General features: G+C 42.7%; 2 protein-coding genes across 3 annotated transcripts; both read left to right on the top strand.

Moving 5' to 3' along the window:
• The first annotated feature begins 296 nt into the window (after window positions 1–296).
• On the top strand, window positions 297–8,154 carry LOC118231138 (interferon-induced protein 44-like). The gene is made up of 7 exons (XM_035424678.1): window positions 297–901; window positions 1,055–1,106; window positions 1,439–1,634; window positions 3,789–3,941; window positions 5,450–5,621; window positions 6,403–6,503; window positions 7,050–8,154. The coding sequence occupies exons 1-7, from the start codon at window positions 808–810 to the stop codon at window positions 7,194–7,196; spliced, it is 915 nt and encodes a 304-aa protein (XP_035280569.1). The 5' UTR covers window positions 297–807; the 3' UTR covers window positions 7,197–8,154.
• A 984-nt stretch (window positions 8,155–9,138) lies between these two features.
• On the top strand, window positions 9,139–18,621 carry LOC118231136 (interferon-induced protein 44-like). Of its 2 annotated transcripts, XM_035424672.1 has the most exons (7): window positions 9,139–10,085; window positions 10,217–10,268; window positions 10,507–10,702; window positions 15,249–15,401; window positions 16,076–16,247; window positions 17,575–17,675; window positions 17,997–18,621. In XM_035424672.1, the coding sequence occupies exons 1-7, from the start codon at window positions 9,614–9,616 to the stop codon at window positions 18,165–18,167; spliced, it is 1,317 nt and encodes a 438-aa protein (XP_035280563.1). In that variant the 5' UTR covers window positions 9,139–9,613; the 3' UTR covers window positions 18,168–18,621. The 2 variants fall into 2 exon arrangements, with proteins under 2 accessions (XP_035280563.1, XP_035280564.1); XM_035424673.1 differs by having other exon boundaries at window positions 9,250–10,085; window positions 10,217–10,702.
• The last annotated feature ends 4,745 nt before the right edge of the window (window positions 18,622–23,366 follow it).

The raw sequence follows: 23,366 nt of genomic DNA, 5'->3' as shown, positions 1-23,366 counted from the left end.
AAATAAAGGCAGAAATACCTATTGTCAGAATGTATCTATTTATTTAATTTTGTTTACGTTCATTAATGTCCAGTGTTATTTATACTCTGACAGTGTTAATTCAACTCTGAACAGATAACATTTGGTCCCACATTCCAGAGTGTGTACAGATGTAATCTGTTAAGAGTCGAATTAACAATGTTAGAGTTGAATTTAGCAGTGGGTATTTTATTGTGTATTTTTTATTTTTCTTGTATTTATATATTTATTTTTTTTATGTTGGCACTTTTCCCTTAACTACAGACTCCGCCCAAAGTCTAACAATCGCTCCGGATATAAAACGTGCTTTGAGTTTCGTTTTTCGAGTGTAGACGTTCATACATTTTAGATTTCATTTGTCTTCTTAGGCTAAATTAGCCTACTCTTTATGAACAGTCCTCGAGTCAATTTGTCATGTCTTCCTTGATTTCTCGATTGGGTCTCGAGAGAGAGAGAAATATGCAGAAACTGTTTCCAGAACCTGTCAGTCTCTGTCTGTTGTACAAGGCCGAGCCACCATGGATTCACGATTTATGCATTACGTGACAAATCTGAAAACCAAGGAAGGTTTGTACTTACCGTGTATTTGGAAACAGGTGCTGTCCGGGGAGGTTATATCAGCAAACATCTTGCAAGACAAACTTGTGCTGATCCTAAAGTTTTGTATTCTCTGTGGATGAAAAAAGTGCAACCTCATTTCCAGTCCAAGATCACAGCAAAGCTTTCCTTTACGATGGGCAAAAAGTTGCATTTGGAGACTGCCTGCAGTTGCTGTCTGAGAATAAAAAAATGTACGTTGTATCGAAGCCTGACGACATTTACGGCATTTTCTGGGCCGAGGAAACGGCAGAATGTTTGGATGTGGAGGTGCATCGCGTACAAGGTAAACAGTGGAGTCATTTGCGCCTCTGCGTATGCAGTAGTTTGGAATGGCATACAATGAATAACATAAACTCAGATAATATTTTCTCTGGCCAATGTAAATAGCGTACTTAACTATTTTTCTGTAATTGCTTGCTATTTTTCCATCTCGTAGATGTTGGCGATGTACTGCTCAACCCATGGATGGAGGTCACATGGACAGAAAAGTATGGAATTAAGTTCTTGTTTCCCGTGCATTTTCTTTAAACGAAAATTTGGGCAGTTCTCTGCATCCTGCTATAGCACAATTTCTACTATTTACAATGCTATTTCCTGGATAACTTAATATCTGATCTATTGCTACATACTAAATATTCCAATGCGCATTTTACAATAGGAAATAACCCGGCACGCAGGAAAAAACTTGAATTTAAGCAAATATAGCAATGAATTGTCTGCTGTAATCAATGGGTACTTTCTAGTGTACGGTGTTGTGAAGTTGATAATACAGAGTTCCAGACATTTTATGAGACCGTTCTCTCTAAATACATATTCTTAGCCATAAAGAAGAACTGAGGCAGAATCTGGTTTCCTTCAAACCGACAAGTGAAGTGTTGTCCAAGGCGCGGGTTCTACTGTTGGGTCCAGTGGGTTCAGGGAAATCCAGCTTTATCAACTCCATCAGATCTGTGATGTACAGACACGTTTCCTTGATGCCTTATGTTGGCACAATGCAAGATGGCTTCACCAAGAAGGTAAGCTATGGAAACTGTGGAAAATTCCCAGTTGTTTCATGGTCAGCTAATGAATCGGCTATTACTTGACAAAATGTGAAAATGCACAAAACCATTTGAATATGTATGCACTGTAATTGTTGGTATGCCTACTATGAAAGACAATTCACAATAACACCAATTCCAGTAGCATTGACATGATACAGAAGACAAAATGTTTGATTTTATTATACTAATCAATATGAATATAGAGAAAATGAATAGTTTGTAACTAAAGCCCTATTTGGACGGGATAGGTTTTACCAGGGGAGGTGTGTCAGGTCACAGGGACCAGGACCCAAACACAGAGTAAGAAAAAACACCAGGCACTCCGAAAGGCAAATCAAACCAAAGACTTTACTCTCTCATACAGGTAAGAGAAAACAGGGGAACCAGAACAAGGACACGCGAGGCATTTTCAAAAAAACACAAAAAATTCTTCTAAAAACTAGAACAACAGAATTTCCAAAACCAAAAAACACGCGGAGAAAGAACTCGGGCAGGGCAGAACTAACAGACAGAAATGCGGGCAGAAACGGACGGGCAGATACACATAGGCAGAAACTCAGAGTCAGAAACACAAGGAACCAGCACCCGAGTCAAGGAAACAGAGAACTTAAAAAGGCTGGGAAACTAATCTGACACAGGAGAGCACAATTCACAATAACACCAGACAGGGAAGGAATAACAAGATGCAAACAGAAACAATGATTGAATAATATAAAACAATAATACAATTAAACGCCAAAGAAATGGAAAGAACTGAAACACAAAACTGAAGTTCCGCCATCTGCCGGCCAAAAAAGGAAAAACAGAAACAAAAAGGCAGAATCCTGGCATGGTGGGGTAATGTACAACCAGAGCATCTCCATTACTCCGTCGGAATCTCCCATGTCCGTAACTTTTACTGACTCCAAGCTCCCGCGGTACTGAAGGCTAAGGCATGTAAATGCCCTGTAAAAATAAGCTCAGGTTATAGGAATCCCATGCAAATTCACCTGGTAAATATTCAGTTATTTCCTGAGGTGAAGGAGTTTTCCCGTATTGTCTCCTGTGGCACCAAATCCAGGCCACAACTATTGCATGGAACATTTATGGTGTGAGAATAATGCGTAAATGGAGTAGACACTCCCATCTTTGTGTTTAGAGACCGATTACAGAGATATTTTATTCCCCATTTCCACATTTCCCCATTATTTGCAATCATGTACACAAGCCACAGAGTTTCATATTCACAGTACAGCATACCATTAGCTCTTGTGGTTTCACAAACTGGACCCTTAACCTACTGGTACAGTGGCAGTGCTTTTGTTATTTCTGAAGTCTGAAGCATTTATAGTGTCACGGTTCTGTTTCTGTGTCTTTTTCCTTGCTGTTCCAGTTTTGTGTTTCAGTGCGTTCTCTCTCCCTCTTAATTGTATTATTGGTTTTAATTATTCTATCATTGTTCCCACCTGTGTCTTGTTATCCCCTCCTTTTTCTGGTTTGATTGTTCTTTGAGTTCACCTGTGTCTTGTTACCCTTGTCCATTTAAGTTCTTTGCTTCCTGACTTGGGTGCTGGTTCCTTGCATTTCATGTGTGTTTCTGCATGCCTGTGTTTTGACCTGCTTGTCTTCGTGCCTGTGCCTGTGCCTGTGCCTGTGCCTGTGCCTGTGCCTGTGCCTGTGCCTGTGCCTGTGCCTGTGCCTGTGCCTGTGCCTGTGCCTGTGCCTGTGCCTGTGCCTGTGCCTGTGCCCTTCTGTTTTTGGTTTGAGTTTTTTAGAGTGGCCTTTTGTTTGTTTTGCATTTTTTGTGTAGTAAATGTCTTTGTTTAAACTTTCCTTGAGTTCCTGTATTTTTTCTACTCCGCGTCTGGGTCCTACCCTCTCGTACGTGACAGTCAGTGTCTGACATAAATGTAAGGCCACACTATTCAGTATGGCTTTGGGAGAACTTTCAGCTGAAGCATTTTTAGTAAACAAGTCAGAGGGGCTACTGCAGATTGGGCTTTTAGCTTGCAGTTCATAGAATGGTGAAAAGAGCTGTTTCTGTAGAATCTTTCGTGAATGTCATAAGTGATTTCATGATAACATAATTGCTGCTATACTGAATAGCATCAGGTTGCTTTAAAGACAACCTTTCTTTTTCACTTCCAGCTGAAGTCCTATGAAATCCAGGCGGAGAAAGGCGGACCGCCCACACCGCTCACTCTCTGTGATGTCCTGGCGCTTGGAGAGAGTGAGGAGACTGGTCTGACCCTGCATGACACCCTGGAAGTTATTAAAGGACATGTACCTGAGGGACACAAGGTATTTCTTGCAGTCATCACTGAAAACATTTAATATAATGGTGTATCAGTAAAAGTTTTCTGCATTAAAAAAGCAGGGTTACACACAGGAACAATCAAGACATTACAATCAGGTAATTTTACGCTTTATTCATTGAACAAACAGTCAGGAGCCTCAGTAGTGGCAGGTCATTTGTTGCAGGTCAGCCAACGTGGTTGAAGGGAATGTTCTGTCAACAGCCCAGACCTCAACCCAATTGAACACTTGTGGGATCAGCTTGGGCATGCTGTATGTGCTAGAGTGACCAATGCAACCACATTGGCTGACCTGCGACAAATCCTGGTTGAGGAATGGAATGCCATCCCACAGCAACACGTGACCAGGCTGGTGACCAGCATGAGGAGGAAGTGCCAGGCTGTTGTGGCTACGTATGGTTCTTCCACCCGCTACTGCGGCTCCTGACTGTTTGTTCAATGAATAAAGCGTAAAATTACCAATATGTCTTGTTTATTCCTTGTTACCAATAGAGTTCAATCACACAATCCCCCAAACAACTCAACAATAGAGTCAATACCAACAGGAGAATACACTGTTTGACATTGGCAGGGAAATTTGGCACATTTCACTTGGGACCCCACCCACATAATCAGCTGTGCTGCTCATCCCACAAATGCATGATCCTTACAAATGGGACATCATTGTAAAGGGAAATGAACAGGCTTTCCAATGATATAACATACAATGCTAATAATACAGTAACAACAGATATATGATCGACCAAACTCAAATTTCCAATTTTTTTTTTGAGTTTATATACTGGAGCAATTCAGGTTAGGTACCTTCCTCAAGGGTACAACCGCATTGTCCTAGCTGGGAATTGATGTTACAAGCCCAGTTCCTTAACCATCGTACTGCACTGCAGCTCATAGCCATGTCATGTTCTGCACGCCACAAAGAATGCGCTAACTTTGTGAGGACTATGCTGTATCGCAATGTATCACCCGACTATTCTGAACATCTGAAACTCAATTTTGTCACTGAACTAGCTATGAGAAATGCGCAAATAAAAGAAAGTTGTGCGTGCCTTCTGGTCTCAATGTATAAAATAGCCACAATTTTAATGGATAGCCACAGTCCCCTAACTACCACTATATATTTGCTGCCTGTAAATACGCGCATTGTGCCCTCTCCTGTGGTTTGTCATTATGTAGGCTACTCCATGTGTCTCTGTTGGCCATTAAAATGAGAACAAGAAGAACATATGCACCTACACACATTTAACAAATGTGTCTCTTACGCTATTTGACAGGTGTAGAGCCAGTCTCCCATATTCCTTGTGTCTCTCACTGAAATAGCTTAGGCTACATTGATTAACTCAACCGTCATCTGGGATGTCTGAATCTTTTTATAATTTCTCAGTTTTTCTCAATGTCAATTTAGAATTTGTTGTTTATTTAAATGCATGACTGATGGCTGCTAATAATTGGTGTAATGTGTCTTCGTTCTGTGCTCATCTTGTCTCACATCAGTTTCAAAGTAACGCACCCATCAACCCTGCCACAGCTGGCTACCAACTAGCACCTGCATTGAAAGACAGAATCCACTGTGTTGCGTTTGTTCTGGATGCAGGCGAAGTGCACTTGTACAGCAAAAGTCTGCAAGACAAACTAAAGGAGCTGAGATGGGAATTATCAGACATGGGTGAGCTTATTCAACTTGAAATTAGTTTAAGAACTGCTGAAGAATATTTAACAGTCCATTGTCATGGTTAATGCTTGTGAACTACGCTGTATAGATGCAAATGCAGACTATGCAAGGCTATGCTGAATGGCACGTTTAACTAGTAGACTAGACTATCCTTGTGTGGTACCCATCTATTTTGTTTTATTTTCACAAACATATCAAGCGATGTTCAAATATTTAAATGTTGGCTGATTTGCCTGGTTAATTAGAAGATCATATTTTTTGTCCTCAGGTATATAGGTTCAATCTGTCAGCTTTTGGTTCCCACTCCAGTCTCTTAACCACTAACCTGCACCGCTGCCCATTTTTGTATATTTAAAACAAAAGTGAACATTTCTTTGAATATATTGGATGAATAAGATCAGTAAAGCACATTAGATTCTATTTTGTGTGTGCTGAGTGATCTACCGCGGTGGTTCACAAACTCATAATTACAACATTAACAATTTGCTATTGTAACAAATAACACAGGCTCTGTCTCATGTAAATTAGAACTAATATAGTTATTCAGGCTGTTGAGTTTGTGTTAGTATACAATAGTTGGTTTCATGAATAATGTGTCCAGTACATAATTAACATCTTAAAGAACATTATATATAAACCTTTGGTCTTCTGACTTAAAAACAGCTTGGTATTGCAGTAAATGGAACATTGCTAAATTTCCTACTTAAATTTAAAAACAATAATAAAAAGTGCAGTACAGTTGATTAACTGAAGTGTGCCCCTCCTCCCCAAACAGACATCCCACATGTGATCCTTCTGACCAAGGTGGACCAGGTTTGCAAGGCAGTCGAAGCTGATGTGCAGTATGTCTACAGGAGTCGCATTGTTAAGGAGAGGGTAAAGACACTGCCATCTGTCTGTCGTGATTTATTTCTGCTGAACTGTTAATCCCTCTCAGCAACAAAGGTCACGATTATGTGTATACATCCATCCATCCATGATCTATTCCTGCTTATTCCTGGTCAGGGTTATGGGGGGTGCTAGAGCCTGTCCCAGCATGCATTGGGTGAGAGGCAGGAATACACCCTGGAATAGCTCCAATCTATCCCAGGGCTCAATTATGTATAGGCATGATTAAATGTAATTCTGTCGATTAATACCTGTAATTTTAAAACAACCAGATACAATGTTATAAGTCATGGTCCCCAGTAATGTTGTTGCATTTACTCTCTTTTAGTACAATGTATATTCTTCATCAAAAATTAGGTATGCCCATGTTCTCTTCCCTGTGTGTTACCTTGATAATCAACGGGCAATTTGGAGATTATTTTGAAACCTTTATGCAACTGTAGCAATTGCATAATAGCTGTAGTGCAGTGAATTGAAGTGGTAAGAATGGTTTACTCTTGCTTTTAATCCTCAATTCTTTTGTTTTTGCCACAGATGCACAAGGCTGCGGAGCTGATGGGCTTGCCAGTGTCCTTTGTGCTGCCGGTAAAGAACTACTCAAGTGGACGTTCAGTGGACTGTAACACTGACATCCTCCTGCTGAGTGCACTTAATTGTATTCTGTGCTCCATTGATGATTGACTTGAGGATTACACACCCTCTCCCCAAGAAATAGAACAACACAGACAAACTTTTTGAGTTGACATTTTGACATGGATCAATTGTTTGTAATTGACAGTCTTATTTCCTTACATAGATAGTATTGTATCTAACAAAAGAAACCATTGTAAAATTGCTCCACAGCTACAGGAAAAATGCAATGCAGCTAGAGAGAAACCAGTTCCCCTTACTGTAGTGAAATGGCAACTGTGATCTGCAGGAGTAAACGAATATGCATGTGCCCTTTCCCAGTCTTTCTGGTCCAGTGCTGTTGGTACTTGGCCCACTGGAGTTTTCTTCATGTTATCTGCAATAACTACACCGGCTATTTTTGCCAGTCAGTGGGCTGTTGCATTTCTGCTGCCGTTTATTAATTATCTCATTACTGCGATTGGCTTCAATATCAAAAATAATTTCTGCACTAATAATATCGATACTTTTTTGATAACTTCTTATTTACATAGCCAGAAATATCAGACCAGAACCGTTAGGGGAACAATGCGCTATCGTTTCACTTTTAAACTTACAGAAACTACATAGTGAGTCAACATCATTGTGGTATTTGGCTATAGAGCTCTTTACAGGATAACGTCTATATATAATTTTATAGGACACCTCCTTCACTTTATTTGTTAACTGGTGTTTATTACTTAAAGACTGTACTGTTTCCCATTGCACAGAAGAAAATACTGAGGCCAAAATATTAGACACAAGCTGGAACTGTTACTAAATTCTTTAAAAATATTGTTCTTATGCATTTATCATCAGTAGTATAATTTAATAAACAGTTTCCAGTTTCCAGTTTCGTTTGTCGTCAAAAACAGTTGCATGCTCTTTTGAAATAACAGGGATTGAAAATTCTCAAGTATGGAAATAATTGCCCACTATCATTAAAAAGCTGACTGATAACAAACTATTAAAATCAGAATTAAAGACTTGACACTGACTTGTTTTTATAATGAATACCTCACCCTGAACCCTGAGTAGAACATCTAGATCAGGTTGACATGAATTATCAAGCTGAGACATTGCTCCAGAATATAGACAAAACCTGGCCTCTCTCTGGCCATCCATCTCCCAGGGATCTTCAAAAGTACAGCAGATCTCCTGTCTTGAGGTCTCCATTCTCAAGTGGTCAAGCTGATCTGGGCTCTGTTCAGCCGGGTGAAGATGGACTTTTTCTTCATCTCAGTGATTGACTCACTGTATCTTGCCGTTCTCCATAGTGGAGGCAGACGCACCACTGGGTATGCCACCATTGGCCAGGAGCCCTGCCCCATGCCTTTTTCCTTATGAACCTCCTTGAATCAGTGTTGCTCAAGATCTGCCAAGAGAGGGAGGATGTTCTCCCTGTGGCTCTCCCTGTCCCATATTGGTAATGATGGTTTCAGTGTTACCGTAATTTGTTTGCATGCCCTGCACCTTTATTCAGTGAAAATATTTTATTATTATTATTATTATTATTATTATTATTATTATTTCGTTCTGTAACACTAAACATCTCTTTACAAAGAACTGCAAAAAAGTAAACTGAAATAGGGAGCTAAATTCAAACCAGTCAAACAGCTAAACTGATCAAGTGAACACTGCTACAGTAATCACAGCTCTATTAAACGTGTACTGTTATTGGTAGAGAAGTGAAAAAGTAAGGGTGTCAGGGGTCAGTAATGACTTTTTAGGGCTTTGCAAAGATGATACCATTCGCCTATACAACAACACATACAATAATAACAGAATAAACAGTTATATACCAGAGGAGTGTTTTGCCACAGTAAGCAAAAACATATCACCTAAACATATCTTCTCATCACCCACCTGTTGTTTGGGGTTTTTGAAGGTTTTTAAGGGCTGAGAGTCTGTGGTCATTGTGGTTATTTCTGTAGGGAACCACGAACAGTGCCAAACTCTTGGTGCTCTATAGGTATGGGGCATGCGCCGCCCCACCAAGCTTGCACAAAAGCTTGGCGGGATGGCATACCTGCCATCCCAATGTGCTTCACGGCTGCTGACGGGCCTAGCAATTTTCTCGCCTTAGTTCACGCGACTTCGATTTGTCTACCACCTAGGACCGTTTTCGACGGAATTACGCGCAGCCGGACGAAAATCCGCTCTAGCCGAACACGCCCGTTCACAGTCTAAAGACCGAAGACTCCAACACTTTTATGGCTAGCCTCAGACTCCTCCCCGAGTATTTCAAACAATTGGATAGAAGCATCTGATAGTAGTCATGTTGATGTTTAAGTTTCGGTTTCCCAGTGTAAACATTCATACAGTTTCGATTTCGGGCTGACTTCGAGGAGCACAGCGTTCAGTGCAGATAGAATACGCTGATAAGTTGTGCCATTCTTCTCCTAAATTAGGATACGCTTCTTTATGAACATTGCTCGTGTCCTTTTGTCATGTCTTCCTTAACTTCTCGATTGGGTCTAGAGAGAGAGAGAAATATACAGAAACTGTTTCCAGACCCTGTCAGTCTCTGTCTGTTGTACAAGGCGAGCCACCATGGATCCACGCTATCTGAATTATTTGAAAAATCTGAAAACCAAGGAAGATTTGTACTTATCGTGTATTTTAATACAGGTGCTATCCGGGGAGGTTATATCAGCAAACCTCTTTCAGTCGGCGTTCATCATGATCCTGAAGCTTTTGTCTTTTCTGTGAATGAAAAAACTGCAACCCGCTTTCCAGTCCAAGATCCCAGAAAAGCTTTTAGTTTCAATAGGCTTGACGTTTCATTTGGAAACTGTCTGAAGTTGATGTCTGATAACAAGAACAAAATGCACGTTGTATCGAAGCCAGACAACATTTACTGTGTCATTTGGGCCGAGGAAACGTCAAAATGCTCGGAAGTGGAGGTGCATCGCGTACAAGGTAACCTTGGAATCATTTACGGCTCTGTATAGGCTAGTAGTTTGGAACGACAGTATTATCTATGGCAAATGTAGCTAAATGACATCTTTAGCAATGTATCTGTAATTGCTTGCATTTATTCCATCCCTTAGATGCTGCTGATGTGCTGCTCAACCCATGGAGGGAGTTGACATGGACAGAGAAGTGTGGAATTAAATTATTCGTGTCGCGTGCATTTTCTTTTAACAAGAAGCGTGGCAGTTTTCTACATCCTAAACACAATTTCTACAATTTGCCTTCCTAGATAACTTAATCTGTGCTGCATATACGAAGTCTGATGTCACCAATGAGTATTTCCTTGTATACGGTGTTGTAAATTATTCAATAATACTGAGTTGCAGACATTTTATGACACATTTCTATTTAAATTGCCTATTTTCAGTAATAAAGAAGAACTGGGACAGAATCTGGTTTCCTTCAAACCGACGTGTGAAGTGTTGTCCAAGGTTCGGGTTCTGCTGTTGGGTCCAGTGGGTGCAGGGAAGTCCAGCTTTATCAACTCTATCAGATCTGTGATGTACAGACGCGTTTCTTTGATGTCTTATGTTGGCAGTACACCCAAGGGCTTCACCAAAAAGGTATGCAAGTAACTAGAAATTTCCTAGTTTTATGGTCAGCTAATGAATATAACTTGACAAAATGTGAAAACGTATGCACTGTATAATTGTTGATATGCCTGCTATTAAAAGCAAATCACAAAAACATTCATTCCGGCGGCATTTTTTGATGCAGAAACTAGTATTTTTTATTTTATTATGTAAATCAAAATATTAATAAAGAGAAAACGACTCTTTGCGACCAAAGCCCTATTCGGACGTTATAAGCCCTATTCGCACGGGACTAGTATTACCTAGGGACCTCATGTGATTTAGAAATTATCCCCCCGCGTCTGTGTTTCGTGCAGCGCATTCGCACGGGATAAGCAAAGTCTGTATTTTACTCGAATTTACTCATAGACGCCGCATCGACTGCTTCGGCCTGTTGCTGCGATACGTCAACGTCGCCGTCATATTGGACCAGGCAAGACTGGCCTGGAAACAAATAAGTAAACGGGGGAGCTGCCGTTTTTCTGGATAAAAAGCACTATAACATTTACATTTCTCAACCGATTTCAATGAGTCGTTTTTATATTCAAGCATTTATGATCTACGTGGGGCACAAAAAAAGTTTTATCTCCAGTTACATCTCGATACTTAGGCTATAATCGCTGCTAGACGCTCAAGAGAGTGTGTAGGTAGGTAACAAGCAAAGCTAGTCATACAACCAAGATTATTTGATGCTTACAATCCTACTCAAGTTAGCTAGCAATGCATTTATTACTTTCTAGCCAGCTTGCCAGGTTAAAATTAACTGTGGCAATTCCTTATGACAATTAATTATTTTCCACCACGTGGGCTACGTAGCCTAGTTCAGTTCATGTAAACCTAACGTTGATACACGCGCCTCTCTCTCGAGCGTCTAGCAGCGATTATAGCGTAACTATCGAGATTCTAAGTAACTGGAGATAAAACTAGTTTGTACTCCAGATCAAACTCTTGAATACAAAAACGACTCATTGAAATCGGTTGAGAAATGTAAACGTGCTACAGTGCTTTTTATCCAGAAAAACCGCAGCTCCCCCGTTTACTTGTAGGCTATTGGTTTTCAGGCCAGTCTTGCCTGGTCCAAATGGCGGCGACGTTGACGTACGATCCAAAGGCCAATGGGCGTCTATGTATATGTCCATAGACATATATGTCTTTGTATATGTCTGTGGATTTACTGATTATTATAAATTACTAGAGGTCCCCAGGTAATACTAGTCCCATGCGAATAGGGCAATAAGCTACGTTTTACTTGGTAGGTGGCGTGTACTACCGGAACATCTCCGTTATTCCGTCCGATTTTGACAGTAACGTCAGTAATTTTTACGGACTGCACGCTCCCTTGCCTGTAAGAATTATGGCGTCTTTTGTCATGTAAAATAAGCCCAGGAGTTTTCCAGTAGGCCTATTTTTTCCTGGTTTTTCCAAGTATGGATACTTTACTCCAGATTTCCCCATTTTTTGCATTCATGTAGTAGGCTATACAAGCCACAGGAGTTCATATCAGCAGTAGCCTACAGCATGTTGGCACCAGTGACACCTCTCACCAACAATCAAAGATCTTAAAATATGATTTTAACCGTCTTTTTAAATGTACTTAAAACTGCGGGAAGCACGTTTTTTTAAAAAAATCTCTGGACCCTCCTCTCTTTTAACCAATGTTGTGGTCGTTTTAGTGGGCTGCTCAGTCTCCACACATGGCTACAATATGCATATCACAGAATGTGGTTCTTATTGATAATTTTAACCTGGTTTAGGAGCTCTCGTCCTTTTTAAACAGGGATGGCATCCACCTCAGTGTCCAAAGCACATGTGCGCTAATAGCAGACATATTCGACATGGCACATGTTGTCCCACGCACCTGACTAATCTCTAATTGAACATGTCTGAACAGAACGGCCGTGTCCGAATACTTTTCACTCCTCATCTCCTTTTCTCCACTCCCCCACTACCAGTGGTCTCCTCGTCTCCTGGAAAGATGTGTTAGTTAGTTAGTTAGTTAGTTAGTTAGTTAGTTTATTTTATTTTTTCGGTCTTATCGACAATTTTACCATAAATTTATGAAAAAAAGGTTAAATAATACCAAGGCATTGTATCAGAATAAACCAAAATCAAAACATAATATTATCTGCACCGAAAAAAAAGTATAGGCTGAAGCCTGAGCTTATTGTGCCTACTCTTAATACAAACATTATCCATACTCTGCCCAAATAACGATTTAAAAGAAAAAACCAAAAAAATAAACTGAAATAAAGCAACACATCAGCACAAAACAGAAACATAAACAAACATGTACAGATCATAAGTGCCATTCATTTTTCATTGATGGTCACACCATATTTTTGTATTTCTCTAATGTAATGCTTTTAAACATTTTCTTAAATTTACACATATTACTACATTCTTTTAGTTCGTTATTACAACTATTCCATATTTTAACCCCTTTAACTGTCACACATCTGTTTTTCACATTTGTCCTTACCCTCTTTTTTAAAAAAAAAAAGATATTATTTCCCCTTAATGAATACCTGCTCTCCCTAATTAAAAACAACCCTTGGATACAGTCAGGAAGTGTTTTGTCTTTTGCTCTAAACATTATTTGTAGAATTTTAAAGTCTACTAAGTCCATACATTTTAAGGCATATGATTTAATAAATAATGGGTTGGTTGAGTCATTATAATCAGCCTTATTGACAATTCTTCTGGCTCTTTTTTGCAGTATAAAGATGGAATTTGTACTAGTCTTGTAAGTGTTTTCCCATATTTCCACACAGTATGTTATGTATGGAACTATGTGTGAACAGTGTAGAATAAATAGTGAGTTTTGATTCAAGATGTCCTTGGTTTTGTGCAGTATTGCAATGGATTTAGACAGTTTTGATTTGATATGATTTATGTGAGGTTTCCAACATTTATCACTCCCAAGAATTTATTTTCGTACACTCTTTCAAGTTTTACATCATTAATCATAATTTTTACTTCTGAATTGATTTTACGATTTCCAAACACGACAAATGTAGTTTTAATTAGATTTAATGACAATTTATTAGTATCAAACCACTTCTGTAGGGTTTTCAATTCCCCTTCAACTGTATCCAAAATTTTATTCTATTTTTTTCCTGAACAAAATTAATTCATCAGCAAATATGACAAAATGTAGCAGTTTTGACATCTTACAAATATAATTAATATAAAGTACAAAGAGCTTTGGACCCAACACTGAGCCTTGCGGAACCCAATAGGTGACCTTCATAACATCTGAATCAAAATTCTTTACTTGAACATACTGTTCTCAAGGTAACTTTTCAACCAGGATATATTACCCCTCTAATACCATACCTTTCTAGCTTCTTCATTAGTAAACCATGATCAATGGTATCAAACACTTTTTTGAGATCTATAAATACTCCCATTGTATATTCCTTATTGTCTATTGCCGTTGATATGTTCTCTACTAGTTCCATTACCGCTAGTGAGGTAGACCGTTTTGCTCGAAATCAATACTGGTGGTCACTTAGCAAGTTATATTTATCAATGTGGAGGAGGGTAGTGGAGGAAAGGGGACAACGAGGACGCGTGGAGAAAATTGGGACAGGTTATCTGCTTCTCCTTCGGCGACTACTGATGAAATTGCCCTGTCATAATCGTAATATTTTGCAGAACCCACAAATAGCCCCGTAGCCAATCACAGATCTTACACGTGGTCAACCCATTTAAAGCGGCATAATAGCTTGTAAGTTTCAGGTACAAGTAATTGCTACAGTAGCCTACAAATATGAACCTGACATTGCGGTTTGTGTTGAGACACCAATTAATATGTAATCGGCAACATTATAGTTTGAAGCTGCTTTGCTGGTCTCCTCCAATATTGGGACACTGGAGGGAGGGAGGACACAAATATCGGTTTTTGGGACATATGAGGAGAGGAGGTGGTAGTGGAGGAAAGGAGGATACATTTTTCGAGTATTGGGATGCACCCAGTCAGTGTTGACAACATTTTCACCATTGAAAGTAGCTAATGCATCCTCAAAATCACACTAGAAGTCACCAGATGACATACGTCATACGTCAATTCACAACGCCATCGCATAGCTATTTGCATAAGAATCCCTGTTACATGAAGGAGGGAGATTTTCTGAAAAGCCCTTTGTGTTGCACCAAGGTGTATGAAATGTGCAATATAAATAAAGGATTATTGATTGGTCGGTTGAGCATACCTTTAGCTCTTGCGGTTTCACAAACTCGTTGTCGCCCCTTGCCTAGTGGTTCATTTATCATTGGTGTCAGTCATAACTGTAAGCACACATTGTACAGTACAGCTTTGGGAAGTGTTTCCGCTAAATCATTTTCAATAAACAAGGCAGATGGGCTGCTGCAGATTGGGCTTTTAGGATGCAGTTCAAAGAATGGTGAAAAAAGCAACATCCTACTTCTGTAGAATCTTTGAGGAATGTCATATGTGATTTCATAATAAGGCAATTGCCACGGGTATTGATCAGCACCAGATTGCTGTATAGTCAGCCTTTTTTTTCACTTCCAGCTGAAGTCCTATGAAATCCGGGCGGAGAAAGGCGGACCGCCCACACCGCTCACTCTCTGTGATGTCCTGGCGCTTGGAGAGAGTGAGGAGACTGGTCTGACCCTGCATGACACCCTGGAAGTTATTAAAGGACATGTACCTGAGGGACACAAGGTATTTCTTGCAGTCATCACAGAAAACAATTTTTCTTCATATATATCAATACAACTTTTTCAGCAAGTTACACACATAGACAAAGAATGTACTTTCTATATATCTGAATACGAAAAATAATCAATTTCTATTCAGTTTGATATTTCAATCAAACTAACAAAGCACTATTCCAATGCAGTGCTACACATGTTTTTTTCCCTCATTCTTTCAAGTTACTTGGCCCTGTGTTTTTTATCTTGTAATCTTGTTTTACGTCAAAGTGGCAAATCTGAAAAATATTGTCACGACCTGGCTCAAGGGCAATGACAAAAAAGGACACGCACACTGACGCATTTAAGAAAACAAGTTCACATTTATTCTAACTAACCTAAGTATACCAAAACAAGGACAGGTGTGGGGTGTGAAAGTCAGCATTGCCAGTGGTGTAGGTGAGTGGATGTGTGAAATGTTGGTGAAGCAATGTTGTATGGTGTAAAACCACAAACACATCCAACACCTAAACAGAAGCCAAAATGTGGAGAGTGAGGTCTCTGTCAAACTGGAGACAGGCATCTTAATCTTTCTTGGAGCCATGGACACAGGTGTTCCCAAATGCACCATTAATTGCATGACTGATGCCTGCTAATAATTTGTGTGATGTGCCTTCATTCTGTGCTCATCTTGTCTCACATCAGTTTCAAAGTAACGCACCCATCAACCATGCCACAGCTGGCTACCAACTAGCACCTGCACTCAAAGACAGAATCCACTGTGTTGTGTTTGTTCTGGATGCAAGCGAAGTGCTCTTCTACAGCAAAAGTCTGGAAGACAAACTAAGGGAGCTGAGATGGGAATTATCAGACATGGGTGAGCTTATTGAACTTAAAAAATAGTTTATGAACTGCTGAAGAATATTTAGCAGTCCATTGCCGTGGTTAATGTTTCTGAGATACACGGTACACATGCAAATACAGATGCTATGAAGTTCAAAATAGCTCTACAAAATAGCATGTTTAACTAGCATGACTTACTTTGTTTGTTACCTATCTATTTTGTTTTATTTTTACACACATACCAAGCAGTTTAAATGTTAGTTCATTTGCCTGGCTAATTAAAAAATCATATTTTTTGTCTCAATGTATGTAGGTCCAAACTGCCAGTTTTTGGTTACCCCTCTGGTCTCTTCACCCCTAATCTGCACCACGACCCATATTTGTATATTTAAAAGTGAACATTTATTTGATCATATTGGATGAATATCCTTATATTATTTTGTGTGTGCTGAGTGATTTGTGGCTGTGGAACCCAGACTCATAATTACAATCTCTGGATTGTTACAAGCTGTTACTTATTTCTATTGCAGCCAGTAATACAGGCTCTGTCTCATGCAGATAAGAATTAAGTTAGTCAGGATATTTAATTTGTGGTAGTATACAAAAGGTATTTACAAAAGGATTTACAAATAATATGTCCTGGACATTATTAGCAGCTGATCTTATAGTATTATACAATATTTTGTGTAATGCAGTAAAAATGCAGTCCAAGATTATATATATCCAATATTATAGAGGCAAACTCATTTTTCTACTGTATACATTACTCTTGTTAAAGAAACAACATACAGAATTTAACAAGTATGGCAAACAAGGACAGTGTCATTGATGCAAAGCACCATTCAGCTACTTGAGTGCTATTGGCTTCCCCTTCTGGAGAGTTTTCTGCCTGCTAAACATTGCAGGCATTTTAGCAGACACTCTCAGTAAACATGACTGAGTGACTAAGTGAGTGAGTGAATGCGTTACTTAATTACTTATAAGCCAGGTAATTTGCATCTAAAAAATAATTATGTGATTTCCCTAAGTGCCTTTCACAAGCATAACAGTTACTGTCAGTGAAACTGATAGAGCATGTAGAAGGTTGCATGTCAAATAAATAAATGCCAAATAAATAAATTAATAAATGTCAGTTGATGGTAGAGGGAATTCGGGCCTTCTGACAATGGATTTTTACTACATGGAAAATAGCTTGGTATTCTTTGTTTCAAATAACATTGTTTAAGAACAACAACAGTTTAAGAGTCATTGAATAAAATAAAAATATGTGCAAGAAATGGAACTTAGTTGTCTTACTCAAATTCAAGAACAATAATCTGACTGCAGTACAGTGGATTCATGTGCCCCTCATCCCCAAACAGACATCCCACATGTGATCCTTCTGACCAAGGTGGACCAGGTTTGCAAGGCAGTCGAAGCTGATGTGCAGTATGTCTACAGGAGTCGCATTGTTAAGGAGAGGGTAAAGACACTGCCATCTGTCTGTCGTGATTTATTTCTGCTGAACTGTTAATCCCTCTCAGCAACAAAGGTCTCAATCATGCATAGTCATGATTAAATGTCAATTCAGTGAATTAATTCCATAGTATCCAATACTTTTGTTACATTTATTGTTCATCCAAAAGGATGTATCCTCATGTTCCTGTGTGTTACCTTGATAAGGGGCAATTTTTCAGATTATTTCAAAACCTTTAATTTGTTATCTGCTCAAAATACAACTGTTGTAGTTGCAAATTTTTTTAACTTTTGCTTTTAATCCTCAATTCTTTTGTTTTTGCCACAGGTGCACAAGGCTGCGGAGCTGATGGGCTTGCCAATGTCCTTTGTGCTGCCAGTAAAGAACTACTCAAGTGAACTTTCAGTGAACTGTAACACTGACATTCTCCTGCTGAGTGCACTTAATTGTATACTGCACTCCATCAGTGATGGCTTTGATGATTACACATCTTCTTAGAGAACAACTAAGTCAAACATTTTGATTTGACATTTTTACTTGGATCAATTTTTTGTAATCAATACTCCTATTTCCTTGAGTAGATTATATAGTATGTGCAGTATATTTGATAATTGTTGTCAGTCAATGGTCTGTTGCATTTTTGCTACAAGTATGACTGAACGAATGGGGTTTTGTTTACTTTTATGGTGTGATTATCAGGTTTATCAGTCTTAAGTCACTGTTTGTGACAGGATCTGGAAATGTGGATTTGCTTGTTGCCATTTCTCTTTCTATTAATTTTTCTGTGGTTTTAGCATAATGTGTCTTTTTTAGAAATGTCCGGAGTCTGCAAAAGGGCTGTTTGCAAGAACATTGCCTTACAAACATTAGATGATTCATTTTTATTGATTAATGGTAATGTAAGACAAGGTTGTGTTTATAAAAAAAATAAATAAATCAATATATAGCCAAACATACACTTTCATTCTGTTTTTCTGGTTAAAAAAAAAAAAAAAAAAAAGAGTGTACTGGTTTATTGTAAGGATTATGCTGTGAATGGATAATAACTTTTAGGGGTGGGGTGTGAACATGTGTATGAAAAATGGCGTATTGCAAAGGAAGAAAAAGTTTTAGGAGAAGCTGTAATTTACACTTCTTTTGTATTTTTTAAGTTATAATATTTTAGTAATGTAATATTATTATTATTATTATTACTACCACTACTACTACTAATAATAATAATCTTAATCAAATAAATCAAGGAGGAGCATAGTAAAAAATATATATATATTTTATAAACTGGACTGTCACACCAGGATGCAACCAACTTGTCACCTCCTGCAAACCTGGTTACTACAACCCAGTTACTAGCTTGGTATATTTCAATGCTAGATCCTTGGCGCTAATGAATTGCCCATTGAATTATTCTTATGTTAGCCAGTGAGCTAGCTCTGCTCTAATTGTAGTGCTGCCTAGGTTGTGGGCCATCACAATATATCAGACCATTCACAGTTTGCTACCTACCTTGTTGAGATTGCGTGGGGGGTTCGGACCCAAACGCAGAGGGCAAAAAACACAAGACTCCAAAATGGAAGGAGAACAAAAGACTTTACTTAACGAGGGAACAAAGGGAACAAAAGGGAACAAAAAGCATCTCAGGGCAACCTTAAACAAACAAGGAAAACTTCAAAACATGGAACAAGGAAAAAATCCAAAAACACTAGAAAATCAGGGCATAGGCAAGAACACATGGAGCAGAGGCTTACGAACAAACAATCTGACATTACCACAAGGATCCAGCACCTGAGTCAAGGTGTCATGGTCCTGTTTTCCTGTCTGTGTTTCCCCTGTTGGGCCGCCAGATGGCGGCACTTCTGTTTTGTGCCCTGCTCCCCCCCTGTTAATTGTATGATTGTTTCATTGTCTCGTTATCCCATCATTGTTCCCACCTGTCTTATCCCCTCCTTCTGGTTTGATTGTTTTTTGAGTTCACCTGTGTCTTGTTACCCTTGTCTATTTAAGTTCTCTGTTCCCTTGACTCGGGTGCTGGTTCCTTGCGTTTGTTCTGCCTTGTGTTTGTTACCGATGTATGTTCAGTCCATTTATACCTGCCTGCGTTCTTTTACCTGTTTGTGTTTGTTCCCTGACTTACATGTACCTGCCTCCTTGTGTTTGTTCCCTGACTTACATGTACCTGCCTGCTTGTGTTTGTTTCCTGACTAGTTTTGTTCCTGACTTGTTTTGTTCCTGACTTGTTTAGTTCCTGACTTGTTTAGTTCCTGACTTGTTTTGTTCCTGACTTGTTTTGTTCCTGACTTGTTTTGTCCCTGACTTGTTTTGTCCCTGACTTGTTTTGTCCCTGACTTGTTTAGTTCCTGACTTGTTTAGTTCCTGACTTGTTTAGTTCCTGACTTGTTTAGTTCCTGACTTGTTGATTTGCCCTTGTGTTCTGCCTGCCTGCGTTCTGCCCTGACTGTGTTCTGCCTTGCCCGTGTTTGAGTTCCTCTTGTTTTCTGTTTTATTTAGAGATTTTTTGAGTTCATGTTTTTTCCCTTTGTGGCCTTGTCTGTTCCCTGCTTGTTTTCCTGTCTATAGTAAAGTCTTTGTTCCCCTCCCATTTTGGATTTGTGTTTTCTTTTCCCTCTGCGTTTGGGTCCCCCCCTACCCGCGCCGTGACAGAAGGAACCAGCCAGTGCGGGACCCAGCAGAGGTTTTTTTTTATTTTTTATTTTTTTTTTATTATGCCACCGGGGTGGTGGAGTGACCCGGAGGACTCGCCACCCAGCGACTGGGAGTCCCTCGCCCTTGAGCTTCCCAGCGCCCGGGGCGGGCGGTCACGGAGGCGCCGTGGTCGGGCTGCCTCCCGGTCGGCCAGACCTCCAGCTGCCCAGCCAGCGGTTCCCGGCCCTGCGTCATTTGAAGGGTCTCGACTGGCGATCTTTCCAGGGTCCGGCCCGCGGGGGTCCCGCCGGTCCCGTCCGGCTGCCCAGCCGGGTTCCCTACAGCTGTGGTCTGTGTTCCTGTCCCCTGCCCAGCCCAGACGGCAGGGCCCTCGGCCTGCTCCACCCCAAGTCCAGGAAGGGCCTTCACGGCCTGCTCTGCCCCAAGTCCCGGAGGGGCCTTCACGGCCTGCTCTGTCCCGAGTCCCGGAGGGGCCTTCACGGCCTGCTCTGTCCCGAGTCCCGGAGCGGCCTTCACGGCCTGCTCTACCCCGAGTGCCGGAGGGACCTTCACGGCCTGCTCTGCCCCGAGTGCCGGAGGGACCTTCACGGCCTGCTCTGCCCCGAGTGCCGGAGGGACCTTCACGGCCTGCTCTGCCCCGAGTGCCGGAGGGACCTTCACGGCCTGCTCTGCCCCGAGTGCCGGAGGGGCCTTCACGGCCTGCTCTGCCTCAAGTCCCGGAGGGGCCTTCACGGCCTGCTCTGCCTCAAGTCCCGGAGGGGCCTTCACGGCCTGCTCTGCCTCAAGTCCCGGAGCGGCCTTCACGGCCTGCTCTGCCTCAAGTCCCGGAGCGGCCTTCACGGCCTGCTCTGCCTCTAGTCCCGGAGCGGCCTTCACGGCCTGCTCTGCCTCAAGTCCCGGAGCGGCCTTCACGGCCTGCTCTGCCTCAAGTCCCGGAGCGGCCTTCACGGCCTGCTCTGCCTCAAGTCCCGGAGCGGCCATCACGGCCTGCTCTGCCTCAAGTCCCGGAGCGGCCATCACGGCCTGCTCTGCCTCAAGTCCCGGAGCGGCCTTCACGGCCTGCTCTGCCTCAAGTCCCGGAGCGGCCTTCACGGCCTGCTCTGCCTCAAGTCCCGGAGCGGCCTTCACGGCCTGCTCTGCCTCAAGTCCCGGAGCGGCCTTCACGGCCTGCTCTGCCTCAAGTCCCGGAGCGGCCATCACGGCCTGCTCTGCCTCAAGTCACAGAGCGGCCTTCACGGCCTGCTCTGCCTCAAGTCCCGGAGGGGCCCCCAGAGCCACCTGGAGCCCCGGAGAGGCTCCCAGATTTGCCTCGAGCCCCGGAGAGGCTCCCAGAGCCGCCTCGAGCCCCGGAGAGGCTCCCAGATCCGCCTCGAGCCCCGGAGAGGCTCCCAGATCCGCCTCGAGCCCCGGAGAGGCCCCCAGAGCCGCCTCGAGCCCCGGAGAGGCCCCCAGAGCCACCTGGAGCCCCGGAGAGGCTCCCAGATCCGCCTCGAGCCCCGGAGAGGCTCCCAGAGCCGCCTCGAGCCCCGGAGAGGCCCCCAGAGCCGCCTCCAGCCCCGGAGGCCCCGCCTGCTCTGACCCTTCCGCGGAGGCCGCCTGCTACACCAAAGTTTCGGGCTTTACTTGTGCCTCGAGCCCCGGGGGGGGCCTCCGGAGCCGCCTCAAGCCCCAGGGGGGCCTCCGCAGCCGCCTCGAGTCCCGGGGGGGCCTCCGGAGCCGTCCAGAGCTCCGGAGAGGCCTCCAGAGCCGTCCAGAGCCCCGGAGAGGAAAACGGTCCCATCTGTTGTCCCGCAGGGACCGCCGCACACTGCTCTGGCCGCCCCGCAGGCTAAGCCACCTGCCTTGCCCCCTGGCGTTCGTGCTCCCCCTGGCGTTCGTGCTCCCCCTGGCGTTCGTTCTCCCCCTAGCGTTCATGCTCCCCCTAGTGTTCTCGCGCCCCCCAGTGTCCGTTCTTCCCCTAGTGTCCTTGCTCTCCCTAGTGTCCACACCTTGCCCCCTGGCGTGCGTGCTCCCCCTGGCGTTCGTGCTCCCCCTGGTGTCCGTTCTTCCCCTAGTGTTCTCACGCCCCCCAGTGTCCGTTCTTCCCCTAGTGTTCTCGCTCCCCCTAGTGTTCACACCTTGCCCCCTGGCGTTCGTGCTTCCCCTAGTGTTCTCACGCCCCCCAGTGTCCATTTTCCCCCTAGTGTTCGCCCTCCCCGCAGTGTCCGTCCTCCCCCCAGAGTCCGCACTCCACCTAATGTTCCCACGCCACCCAGTGTTCCCAACCGTGTGTCTGTGTGTTCCCCGGCCCCCGTGTCTATTTGTCTGCCCGCCTGTTTGTCTGCCTGTCTGCCCACCTGTTTGTCAGCCAGTATGTTGGCCTGTCTGTCTGCTCCCCAGGCCGTCAGCTCGACGGCCAATGTGTTTTCCCGCCTGTCTGCCTGTCTGTCTGCGTGTCAATCCGCATGTTTCTTGTCTTGTCTGCCTATTTGTCAGTCCTTGTGCCAGTTTTTGGGTTCCCCCCTCTCCTTCCCTGTCTGTCTGTCCCTTTGTGTGTCTGTCGGTGTCACAGTATGCCTCCCTGCCTGCTTATCCCTTTGTTTGTCCTTTTAGGTCTCGTCTTGTCTTGTACCCAGTCCTGTGTGTGTGTGTTTTTCATGTAGGGTCGTGGTGTTGTCCGTTCCTGTCTAACGTCCAGTCCAGTGTTCTGTCTTGTCTTGTTCCAGTCCGGTGTTCTGTCTAGTCATGTCTAGTCCGGTGTGTCTACCTTGCCCCAGTCTAGTTCCTGTCCAGTCCCGAGTCCTGTTCCCCCGTCTGAGTCCAGTCCCGAGTCCTGTTCCCCCGTCCGAGTCCAGTCCCGAGTCCTGTTCCCCTGTCCGAGTCCAGTCCCGAGTCCTGTTCCCCCGTCCGAGTCCAGTCCCGAGTCCTGTTCCCCCGTCCGAGTCCAGTCCCGAGTCCTGTTCCCCCGTCCGAGTCCAGTCCCGAGTCCTGCGTCCCGTTCCAGTCCTGAGTCCCGTCCTGTTCCTGTCCCGTCCTGTTTCTGCCCTGAGTCCTGTG

Source organism: Anguilla anguilla, chromosome 7 (assembly GCF_013347855.1).
Source record: "Anguilla anguilla isolate fAngAng1 chromosome 7, fAngAng1.pri, whole genome shotgun sequence".
Taxonomy (NCBI): domain Eukaryota; kingdom Metazoa; phylum Chordata; class Actinopteri; order Anguilliformes; family Anguillidae; genus Anguilla; species Anguilla anguilla.
Note: the sequence above shows the minus strand (reverse complement) of the source record. Positions and strands in the feature narration are given on the sequence as shown.

What these genes read in the sequence shown, in the direction of transcription:
- LOC118231136 (XM_035424672.1), top strand. Translation starts at nt 9,614, where the DNA reads ATGTCTTCCTTAACTTCTCGATTGGGTCTAGAGAGAGAGAGAAATATA. An exon ending in ATGTACCTGAGGGACACAAG is followed by an intron (nt 15,402 to 16,075) that starts GTATTTCTTGCA and finishes GTCTCACATCAG; the next exon opens with TTTCAAAGTAACGCACCCAT. An exon ending in GTCGCATTGTTAAGGAGAGG is followed by an intron (nt 17,676 to 17,996) that starts GTAAAGACACTG and finishes TTTTTGCCACAG; the next exon opens with GTGCACAAGGCTGCGGAGCT.
- LOC118231138 (XM_035424678.1), top strand. Translation starts at nt 808, where the DNA reads ATGTACGTTGTATCGAAGCCTGACGACATTTACGGCATTTTCTGGGCC. An exon ending in AAGATGGCTTCACCAAGAAG is followed by an intron (nt 1,635 to 3,788) that starts GTAAGCTATGGA and finishes TTTCACTTCCAG; the next exon opens with CTGAAGTCCTATGAAATCCA. An exon ending in ATGGGAATTATCAGACATGG is followed by an intron (nt 5,622 to 6,402) that starts GTGAGCTTATTC and finishes CTCCCCAAACAG; the next exon opens with ACATCCCACATGTGATCCTT.